The following is a 12377-nucleotide window of genomic DNA, read 5'->3' as shown; positions in this document are numbered from 1 at the left end:
GACCACAATTTAGGATGAAAATAATCATTTTAGATAGGTTATTTTATATTGAAAAATTAGCTGTCTCGGAGAGGACTTTTTTTTGACACAATTACAGACTAATTTGATCAAAATAGTCTGAAAACTTACTGGCATTCAACATTAAAACTTAACTATGTTTCCAATGATATGGAACCAAATATTTGTTTTATGGTATAAAGAATGATTTAAGTGCATCCCTTTTGGAGCTACCTGTGGTCAAAAAAGCACTTTTTCTAAATGACACGAGTAATTTTGCTAAATATGACACATATTGCCATACATTCACCAAAAATAACGTTATCACCAATTTTTTTTTTTGCATGGTAAATAGAGCTATCACAGGGCTACAATAAACAACCAAGTTTATTTAGTCAAGCCTTTTGATATTGAAGATAATAAGTGTTAAATGTGATTTTTAGCTTGCGTACCCCGATTGTAAAACAACCCTTAAGAAAATCTTACATGTAATAACTGGGCAGACTTGGTTATCTGAACAAGCAACACAAGCTTATGCAAAGGTTCCACCACTTTGGTGCAAGTTAGGTTTTTAAGAATGAAGTGAAACTAGAAGTACCGAGTCAGTGAAACCAGACTGCTGATTGGCATGTTCCAACTGCTTCTGAAGGGGTATAGTGGCACTGGGAAGGAATCCTGCCACAGGCAACATAAGGGTGAAAAGAGAGAACAGTGAATGAAGCATAGATGATTGTTCATTACTTCCTAATAACCAGAAAAACACCAGAATTTAACAGCTAGCAAAACGCACAAAGCAAATAGGATGTTCTACCAACAATAAGCTTGTGTGTACCTGGCTGGGAAGCAAAGTGACTGTGGACAGCGTAACCCTGCGGCTGATGGGACAGGTAGGGCATGGTCTGGAAAGCTGAAGCACCTTTAAAAAGAGAGTAGGACAAAACATCCAGTGAGCAGCAGTTCGGTAAGTGGAAGCTGTGCGTGTAGGTGAAAGGTCTGAGGAGAATGGCCAGACTGGTTCGAGCTGACAGGGAATTTATGGTCATGAAAATAATCTTTACAACTGTGCTGAGCAGAAAAGCATATCGGAACATACAACACACTGAACCTTGAGGTAGATGGGTTACAAGGGCAAAAGATCACACCAGATAGCACTCCTGTCAGCCTAGGACAGGAATTTAAGACTACAGTGGGCTCAAGTTCACCAAAAATAGACAACAGAAATTTTCAAACAAATCACTTGTCATAGAAATCGTGATTTCTGCTCTGATATGCAGATGACAGAGTCAGAATTTGGTGTTACAAGCATGAATGCACAGGCCCAGCCTGTATCGTGTTAAAAGTTCAGGCTGGTGACGGGGGTATAATGGGATGGGGAATGTTTTCTTTGGGCCCTTTAAAACCAATCAAGCATTGTTTGAATGCCATAATCGGAGTGCTCTTGCTGACGATGTGCATCCTTTTATGGACAAAATTCCATCTTGTAATGGCCATTTCCAATGTGATAACACACCATATAACAAAATACAAGCCTCCACAGTCACCAGATCGGAAGCCCCCATTATTAGTGTCTGTACATCTAAAAACACAAATGCAAACCCTGTATCTGAGTTAGTGGATGAAACAAGGGATAACATACTACAGTGTGGGCAAAAAGTTGAGATATATTATTTACCAGCTGGGAGGTCTGTATCGTGAAATATCGTGACCAAGGTCTTGAAAGTACTGAGTGAGGCCCTCTGGGCCGAGGTCACGGTATTTCACCATACGGACCGACCTTAAGCTGGTAAATAATATATTAATTTTTTTTATTTACCAAATTTTAACAAAAAAAAACGAGAGCGCCCGAAAGGGAAAACCGAGCCGCCATTTTGAATCCTCATTCACGGCTGTAATGCAAATTGCTTCCTCCTCGGTATAGAAGTGCACTTCCATGGCAGGGAAACAACTACATTTTGCCGCCTATGTAGTCCCCTATTTATACAAATAGGAGTCATTCAGGATTCAGCCATGTTTTTGCTCGGCGTTAGCAAGTTAGAGGTTTTTAGCTTTCTCCTGAAATGTTTTCTTTTATTTCTTCTTCCTCAGGGTAGTAAAACTCGCTTTCGCTGTGAACACTGTCGTTATCGCCATCCATGCTGTAAAATTAATGCTACTTTGAATCCTCATTCACGGCTGTAATGCAAACTGCTTCCTCCTCGGTATACAAGTGCACTTCCATGGCAGGAAAAAAAAACTACATTTTGCCGCCTATGTAGTCCCCTATTTATACAAAATAGGAGTCATTCAGGATTCAGCCATGTTTTTGCTTGGCGTTAGGAAGTTAGAGGTTTTTAGCTTTCTCCTGAAATGTTTTCTTTTATTTCTTCTTCCTCAGGGTAGTAAAACTCGCTTTCACTGTGAACACTGTCCATGCTGTAAAATTAATGATATTTTCCTGAGAAATGCTGGCAAAAATGTATAAGATTTTTGATAATCTTATAAATAAATCTTATTAAAAAAAAAAAAAAAAAGATAAATGTTGACAAAAAATGCTACCATGTTTGTTGTTGTTGTGAACGAGCAAGTCGCCAGAGGTCCATAACCGGGGTCCGTACCAAAGGATACAGACCCACTCGCCAGCCAATCAGAGTGCAAGATTTGGACCGTGAAAAAAATAAAGAATATTTATTCATTATTTCACTTTATTATTTCATTATTTCTTATTGACTGACCACCATGTTCACCTGACCCGAAACCTATGGACTTCTTTTTTTGGGGGCGTAGTAAAAGGAAAAGGTTTTTGAGAGGAGGCCACACACAGTGGGTGAACTGACGGAGTTCATCTCGCAAGCATTTATGGACATTGATGCTAACCGGAATGTGTGTGTTACTGTATGTCACAGTGTTCGAGATGGTTTCAGGAACGTTGCAACGATGGTGGAGGAAATTTTGAGCACATAAAGAGACTAAACATGACCCAGTTAGTACTATGTACTTCCTCAATACCTGTAAAAAAAAAAAAAAAAAAAAATATATATATATATATATATATATATATATATATATATATATATATATATATATATATACATACACACACACACACACCACACACATATATCTTGAAGCATCCAAAAGTAGAGTATAAGAAAATCTAGTCTGCGCTACTAAAATGCTAACCAGAGATCACAACATTGAAAAATCCTCAAGTGGATAAAAATAAAAAGAAGCCATGTTATGTTATTATCTTACTGACATCATAGGCAAGTGTGAGTAAACGTGGCATCATTGGCCAGGAACAAAAGCACTTCATAACTGAAATGTGTTTAATAATATTTATAATTACAACAGCACATCCTCCTTGGTGCTGTTTACTTCAGCAATCAAATGAACCGAGTAGCCAGATGACCATGTGGCGCTTCTCTTATAGTGTTGCTGGAGAACATTTATTTCTCTATGAATATCGCTTCCTGATCAAGCTGGTACACCATTATGAGCTCTGCATTGCCAATTATTTGCAATAGACCTACATCTCTATAAGCAAAGAGGTTAGAGGATGAACATCTTTCGTTTTCAGCACTGCCACCATTTGCTACACTTAAGTTTCAGACACCTCTGTAACACTCCTAAATATGTCCCCTGTGTCCGAAATCACTCATTTGTTCACTACTCCCTACTCATGATCTAGGGAATTACTATATAGAGGACTATATAGTCAGTTCATTGATAAAATGAAAAAACACTTTCGGACACTACTCCGCCATACTGTTATTTATGTCATTACTGTTGCACAATTGGGCCACCCATTTTTTATCTTTAGGTTCACGGATTTTTTCAACATATTTTTGATGATGTCGGTCGAAATAAAAAGTGTCCTTGTCCAATTTTTTTTTTTTGCATGGCAAAATTTCAATGTCGGATTAAGATTTACACACACACATATATATATACACACACACACACACACACACACACACACACACACACACACACACACACACAGTGAGAGTAAAAAGTATTTGATCCCTTGCTGATTTTGTTGGTTTGCCCACTAATAAAGACATGATTATTCTATACTTTTAATGGTAGATGTATTCTAACATGGAGAGACAGAATATCAAAACGAAAATCCAGAAAATAACTTGAAAGAATATATTTTAATTGATTTGTATTTCATTGAGGGAAATAAGTATTTGATCCCTCTAGCCAAAAGCACTTCATACTTGGTGGCAAAGCCTTTGTTTGCAAGCACAGCAGACAGACGTTTGTTGTAGTTAACCACAAGGTTAGCACACATATCAGGGGGAATTTTGGCCCACTCTTCTTTGCAGATCCTCTCTAAATCATTAAGGTTGGTGGGCTGTCGCTTGGCAACTCGGACCTTCAGCTCCCTCCATAGATTTTTGATTGGATTGAGGTCCGGAGACTGCCCGGGCCACTCCATGACCTTAATGTGGTTCTTCTTGAGCCACTCCTTTGTTGCCTTTGCTGTATGCGTCGGGTCGTTGTCATGTTGGAAGACCCAACCACGGCCCATTTTCAACTTCCTGGCAGAGGGGAGGAGGCTGTCCCTCAGGACTGCATGGTACATGGCTCCATCCATCTTCCCACTGATGCGGTGAAGTAGCCCTGTGCCCTTGGCAGAGAAACACCCCCAAACCATAATGCTTCCACCTCCATGCTTGACGGCGGGCACAGTGTTCCTGGGGTCATAGGCAGCATTTTTCTTCCTCCACACATGACGAGTAGAGTTTAAGCAAAATAGTTCAATTTTGGTCTCGTCTGACCACAGAACCTTCTCCCAATCACTTTGTACATCTTTGAGGTGATCATTGGCATACTTTAGGCGGGCCTCCACATGTGCCTTCTTAAGCAAGGGTACTTTTCGGGCACTGCAGGATTTTAATCCATTGCAGCGCAAAGTGTTGCCAATTGTTTTCCTGGTGACTGTGGTCCCAGCTGCCTTGAGGTCATTCACTAACTCCCGCTGTGTGGTTGCAGGCCGATTTCTCACAGTTCTCATGATCATTGCCACCCCACGAGGTGAAATCTTCTGTGGAGCACCAGACCGAGGTCTATTGATGGTCATGTTATACTTCTTAAATTTTCTCACAATTGCACCAATGGTTGTTACTTTAATACCCAGCATCTTGCTAATGTTTTTGTAGCCCATTCCAGATTTGTGCAGGTCAACAATCCTGTCTCTGAGGTCCTGAGAGAGTTCTTTGGTCTTACCCATGTTGGAGAGTTTGGAATCTGTCTGATTGTCCGATTCTGTGAACAGGTGTCTTTCATACAGGTGATTAGTTAGAACAAGTGTCTTCAATTCAGGTAACAAGTTGATTGGGAGTGTCTAACTGGTCTGTGAAAGCCAGAACTCCTAATGCATACTAGGGGATCAAATACTTATTTCCCTCAATGAAATACAAATCAATTAAAATATATTCTTTAAAGTTATTTTCTGGATTTTCTTTTTGATATTCTGTCTCTCCATGTTAGAATACATTTACCATTAAAAGTATAGAATGATCATGTCTTTATTAGTGGGCAAACCAACAAAATCAGCAAGGGATCAAATACTTTTTACTCTCACTGTATATACATGTGTGTTCTTGTGTACAAGTTTATAACACGGACTAGCATTCCAGTATTTACTTCTCTGAAGGTATGTGGTCATACGACCGTTGAGCTCTCATGAGCACATCGAAGGCTGATACGTATGTAGTGAAAGTTCATTATGTCTACCTATTGAAACTATTCTTTAAATTCGTTTCTTAAGACAAGGATTTTTTAAGATGTTACCTTGACAGTTTCGGCGATAAACTTCCGCCTTCTTCAAAACAGTCACCAGATGTCGAGTGGTGACGTGCCTTATCAGCTGATGTTACGCTACGGAGGCGTGAACGTCCCGCCCAATTTGACAGGTAGTTCACGCCTCCTGCTGTCAGGTCGCTCCTCCAGGACTGCGCTCCAGGTGTGTGACAGCGCGTACGCTCCCTCATCCCGGTTCATCGTTCTCTGCGCACGCTTTCGTATCTCCACTGCCTCTAAAATCCAACGCTGGTATCTATTTTCTTCAGCGCGAATGACTCTGGCCTCTTCCCAATTCATTATATGATTATGTCGTTTGCAGTGGTCTGAAATGGCTGATTTTAAGTTTTCTTGGTTTACTTTTTCTTTTTCGGATCTTGTGAGTCTTTTTGTTGTTTCTTTTTCACACTCTATTTGGTGTTCTTTTTTGCGAGTATGGAAGCATCTGCCCGTTTCACCAATATAAACTTTATTACATGAACGGCAAGGGATTTCATAGATGACGTTGCATTTATTGTCCAGTTGTATTTTATCTTTGGGGTGAACTAGCAGCTGTCGGAGGTTCTTGTATGGTTTGACCGGGGTGTTGATGTGGTATTTCCTCATGGATCGTTGGATGCGTTCTGTAACTCCTTTTATGTATGGTAGTGTGACAAAGCCTCGGTTTGTTTTTTCGGTGTTTCTCCTTGTTTGTTTGTTTTTTTCCTTTGTTTGTGTCTGTAGTTTCCCTTTTCGGATTGCCCACGGTGGATATTGGCAGTTTTTTAATGCCTGTTGGATGTGTTGTTCCTCCTCCTGTCTGTCTTTCTCCTCCGTGATGTTCTGTGTTCGGTCGTACAGTGTTCTGATTACTGACATTTTATGTGCGATGGGATGTTCAGATGTCCAGAGTAGATATTGGTCGGTGTGTGTAGGTTTTCTGTATGTTGTGATTTTAATGTTCCCTTCTTCTGTGTGGTGTATTTTTAGGTCCAGAAAAGCTATTGTCTTGTCCGACAATATTGGATTTTAGAGGCAGTGGAGATACGAAAGCGTGCGCAGAGAACGATGAACCGGGATGAGGGAGCGTATGCGCTGTCGCACACCTGGAGTGCAGTCCTGGAGGAGCGACCTGACAGCAGGAGGCGTGAACTACCTGTCAAATTGGGCGGGACGTTCACGCCTCCGTAGCGTAACATCAGCTAATTAGGCACGTCACCACTCGACATCTGGTGACTGTTTTGAAGAAGGCGGAAGTTTATCACCGAAACTGTCAAGGTAACATCTTAAAAAATCCTTGTCTTAAGAAACGAATTTAAAGAATAGAAATAAGAAGGCTGATACGTTCGTGCTACTTGATTCAATAGGACTGTCTGTGGCACCATCCTCTTCTAATTCCACAGTCAGATACTTGCAGCCAAAATCGCGAACTAACGTTATGGCAGGCATATTCGGCATTGTGCTCGTTACATCACCACCTTCTTTCTGAGAACCAAAGATCGTTTTGATCTTTTCATTGTTTACTTTCAACGCTTGAGAGACGAAATCGCCCACGTTTTGGTTAGTGAGACAGTGAAAAGACTTTTCTTAACCACACTTTATGCTTACGTACAGTTGAGGCGATAGCTCGGAATCCATGCTGTCAGCGTCAGCCATGGTCAGCACGAGGTTGACACTGTCGTAAAGCGGTCGTAAATACCATAAAAAAATTCAAGTGAATACTCAATGTCGTAAATAGTTTCGTTTTCGGACTCGGCTGAAGTGGATATATACAACATACATTGCCGTTTGTATTTGCGATTCTAATACTTTTTACTTAAAGAAATATGACCTAGTACCAGGGATACAGTGCTGTTACAAGAAAAATGCGAGACTATTTTTTTTACATTTCTTTTTGTACGTTTCGGCGGTTAAAATAAAAATAAAAATACGCACAGACTTTTTATTTTTCTAGCGGTAGTATTTAACTGCCGTTGGCGGATCCGTGATCCGAAAAATCCAAAATGAGTCGCCTTAAAACGTGTCAGATCAATCAGCTGATGGGTTTTCAAAATAATTATACTGAGCGTATTTCTCACATTAATAAATACAAAATACTGTGTCTCTGCTGCATCTTTCAGTTCTTTTAAATCAAGGCTGAATACTTTCTTCTTTGCCGCTGCCTTTTAATAAATCAAATTTGAGGCTTTTGATTTGATTTCTTTCAGCGCGACCGCAATGCATGATGGGATATATTGTTTGGATAGTGACCATCGGTTGTACACTACTTTTCGCAATGCATTGTGGGATACTTTGAGTGCACTATACAGGATGCAGTGGTCGAAATACTTTTTTCCAGTGTTCTGCAATATTGCAGAATGTCAAAATTTTGTTCTGCAATTTGGAAATATTTTCTGCAAATACACAAGCCTCCATACTACACCCTTCTCAACCTAATAATGCCTAGATTTACATCATATCTAGCTTTACAACTCGTAGCATTACTGTAATTCTTTATTCTCTCACTCTATTTTTAATTTCAGTCTTCACAGATCCTTCTCAGCAGCAAAGTTATCATTCCATGATCCCTCCACAGGCCTTTCACCCCCCTCGCCCTGACACTACGGGCTACTACAACTTGAAGTATACCAACTAATTCATAAATGTACTAGTTATCACACCCACACATTATCCTTCCACACAACATACTAATAAAGGGATCACCACAATGAAAAATAGAACACAACTGTTCTTCAAGAAACAAAACATTCATTTTCATGTTACATTTTGTCAAGATTAAGTTTCTAGCTTGAACAATAGATTGTTACCCAAAATGTACTTCATTCACAGTGTTTGCATCTGCAACCTGTAGTTTTAAATCGAAAGCAAGGTTTCAATTCTACACTGTTACATCTTACGATGATGCAAAGAATTGATGCCACTAAGGAATAAAACCCAACTGGCAAATGGAAAGACGTTTGGGTTCATTGTGTTTGCCTGGCTTCTAAAGTGCAAGGTCATGAACTGAACTGAGAACGACTGCAGGGGCTTCACTGCTCTAAACTAACAACAGAGAACTGGGTACAAACTCATCAGGGCAGAACTGAGAGCTACAGAACTGAACCTATGAGCTTTGTCTTAAGCTGGGCATACACTGTGCGATTTTTTCAATCGCGGTATTCAGCTGCTGCTCACACTGTACGAGTGAATCGCAGGGGTAAACAGCACACAGCTTACGATTCCTGTTCTCACACTATACGATCCGATGCTCGGATGCGATCTGACTGCTCACACTGTACTTCCATACACGACTTGTCAGATTCTTGTATCCGGAACTGCAACGTGAAAAAGAAGAAGAGGAGACCGGAAGTCTCCGTTTTCTCTTCCGTATCTGTGTTCGTGCATCTGTAGTGTGACAGCAGAGCCTAATCTAGGAATTTGAAAATAGGGGACAGATCCCTCACTAGTTGTAGAAACAGGGGACAGAAAAATAAATATCTACCAATGTATTACTTCAGAGTACATCTATAAACAGAACAGTTTTATTAATCTTTACTTTTAGAATATCATTAACATAATACTAATTTGAACTTTCAACAAGAAAAATTAAACAAATTACTCAAAAAAAAAAAAACTAGCAATCATGTAGAATGTGTAAGATTACCAGGACTACAAAAATGCAGAAAAATAGGCTTTACTTATCCAAATGCTCCTGTTGGTTCAAAAGTTAAAGTGCAGAGAACCTCACAGCACAACATGAAGTTACCTTAAAATATAATATAAATGCCTCAGCTTTCATGGAAGAAAAAAAACTATTAATACTAGTACTGTGTGCAGGCAGTCTCTCCTGAAGACTAAATTAAACAATAATTATAAACTAATAAAATAAATGGCTCAGGCTTCATAGAAGAAAAAAAAACAATTTGAACAGAATCTCACAGTATGATGCTGAAGCTGCCTAAACAATGGAAAATAAAATACCATTTTGGCAAAAATGTTGGCAGCCATTAATTTCTTGTATTAAGTAAAAAAAATAAATAAAGTGCACACAGTCCTTCACTGTAAACATAACACACTTTCAGTAACAGAATTTAAGCCTACATAAACACTGACTCGCACATCATGCAATGTTGCCAGATACGGCTGATGTTTTCCAGCCTATGGAGCACTTGCATGTGACGTCACAGCCGATCCAGATTGTGACAGACGCCATCTTGTCGGTCAAACGCCATATTTCCGCCTTCTACTTCTGGTTCTATTTCTGCTTTTACTTCTACCTTTTCTTCTGGAAAACCCTACTATATACAATTCTACTACAACGGCTGCGGCTACAAGTTCTCCCTACCTGTGCACAGTTTTTATGTTTTTTGTGTGTATTTTTGCGTGTTGTTCATCTGTACCGGACTTCAATATCCACTACAACCGTATGGACTTACTGGACATTGGTTTCCAGCAGAAAATGACGGTTTGTAGCGATTTCCATCGCATGCACAACATTCCGGACGAGGTAGCGAGACCAGCGGGGTCTCCGTGGATTGTTATCGGAAGCAAAGTGAAGGAGGCGGTGCCGGGAGCGGAAGCAAAAGCGAGGCTGCAGAGCCGGCCTGTTGACTAAGCTCAGAAAACAACCACTCAAACCTCCACTGCTAAGCCTCTACCTCTCCAACGCCAGATCCATGGTAAACAAGACGGACGATTTGGAATTACAGCTGGAATTACCTTATTCTATTCTATAATCGGCTGGTCAGTGCTATACTAGATACTTAAGTGACTTACCCGTCCAATGAGGATTGTTTTTTTCTTGTTTACAAGATGCCACATCTGAGTCGCTGACAAATCCTGAATTTCTGTAAAGATAACTGTCCAGAGATTTATAAGCACGCAGTGCTTCACCACTGAACAGCGAGGGAAAGTTAATGAGGTAATTATACACGTCTGGGTATTCCACCTCTGGCAGTTCCATATCCACCGACACGGTCGTGAAAACTACGTCCGGTAAGCCATAAGGGTCACTAATCTGTAGATCGTTTATTTTAGACATACATCTAGTTATCTGTTCATTAGAAAAATGAGCCGTGTAGTCCGTCGGTTGAAATTGATCCATTCTGTACACGAGTGCAGCAGTATTCAGCTGTGTTTTTTACCGACAAGATGGCGGCTGTGTACTTTCCAGTCACGTGACTGCAAGATCTCTATATGTTCAAAAGCCGCCAAAATCCACTTAAAACCGCCCAATCTGGCAACACTGCGCACATGCTGCTTCTCTTGAACGTATACACGGAAGTAAGGCGGAAGGTAGTTTGTCAACGTCACCGCAAGACGACGCCAACGATTGGTCAAATTTGCGGGAAAGTTGCGGTGATTGGATAGAATTGCAACACCGCCCTGAATTTGCGGGGATTGCTTGAATTTGCGTTGATGCTGCAAATCGCGAAATCCTGGGGGGTCTGAATGTTATGTTTGGATGAGACAGAACGATATGCCATGTGCTTTTGGGTATTTTTAAAACACTTCACACGATTGGTTGAGATACACTGTCTTCCGGTTCAGTGACCAATGATATAATAGTTCACAAAACTGTTTTACCCGCTAAATAAACCATTCGGAATACTTCGGTCCTTTCCGATATTTTCCGATTGGTGTGTAAACAACGCTATATTTACCGCAGTGCTTGCTAGTGGGTGCTGACAAATTGATACGCACAAGATTCAGTAAAACGCGACTACACGCTCTCTACTTATAAATGCGCGACAAAATGAATAGATACGCGATATCACTCTCGCGCCCAAAAAGTGGATGTGCGACAGACAGATAAAAAACGCGCATTATCGCGTATTACTCGCCCTAGATTAGGCTCTGTGACAGGTTGAGGTAAATCGGCTCGTGACACTGCTTCAACAGTGCGATAGCCTCACGATGGGCGACCAGGATTTCAAAGAGGTTTGATTTTCATCCGATCGATCGGGAGGAGGTCGTGAGTTGTTAATCACTTGTCGTTACCCCATGTATACTACATGATCCGAGACGCACGATTGAGCCAAAACTCGGCCCAATGTCCAAAATAGTCGCACGAGTGAAAATCGTGTCAAAACCGGGCCAAAAATCGCACAGTGTATGCCCAGCATTACAGGGCAACTGTTTTACTTTGTGATCGTCTGCACCACAGGCAAGACAGCACTAGTAAAAAAAAAAAATAGAACATGTACACAAAACATGTATTTGTGCAGCTTGGTATGAGAAAACAAAATTAGAGATGCACTGATTGCAATTTTTTGGGCCGATTCCGATTTTCCATGGAGTGTGAAAATGGCTCCTCTTCTTGGGAGCCATGTTTGTTGTGCCACATTGAATTCTGGGAGATGCATGGCAGAAACTGCCGAACACTGCTGAGGTAGTTGTCGGGTCCTCCTGGCGGGTATTAAAAGTGACGAAATCTTACATCGGAAAATGGCAACTGCCCTTATTTGGTTGTCGTCGCCTTTCGTCAGTATTATGTAAATATTGCTCAACTTTGACCTGGAAAACGGCGTCAGGTTCGCGCGGTGCAGGTTTCAGTTTATTTACAGCGCCGCTAGTTTGCTAAATTGAGAACCATTGAATCCCGAGCCTGATTTTTTCATTCTGCAAAATTG

The 12377-nt window shown here is 40.7% G+C and overlaps 1 protein-coding gene across 3 annotated transcripts in view; it reads right to left on the bottom strand.

The window, feature by feature from the left end:
• The window catches only part of LOC132894629 (G protein pathway suppressor 2-like), a 34617-nt gene that overhangs the window by 8468 nt on the left and 13772 nt on the right, over window positions 1-12377 (bottom strand). For all 3 annotated transcript variants that reach the window (XM_060934709.1, XM_060934727.1, XM_060934718.1), the window contains 2 exons: window positions 830-913; window positions 596-672 (listed from right to left, as the gene is read on the bottom strand). In XM_060934709.1, coding sequence (XP_060790692.1) covers window positions 596-672; window positions 830-913 — 161 coding nt within the window. The remainder of the gene's footprint in view (window positions 1-595; window positions 673-829; window positions 914-12377) is intronic.

This window comes from Neoarius graeffei, chromosome 1 (assembly GCF_027579695.1).
Source record: "Neoarius graeffei isolate fNeoGra1 chromosome 1, fNeoGra1.pri, whole genome shotgun sequence".
In the NCBI taxonomy this organism is placed as follows: Eukaryota; Metazoa; Chordata; class Actinopteri; order Siluriformes; family Ariidae; genus Neoarius; species Neoarius graeffei.
Note: the sequence above shows the minus strand (reverse complement) of the source record. Positions and strands in the feature narration are given on the sequence as shown.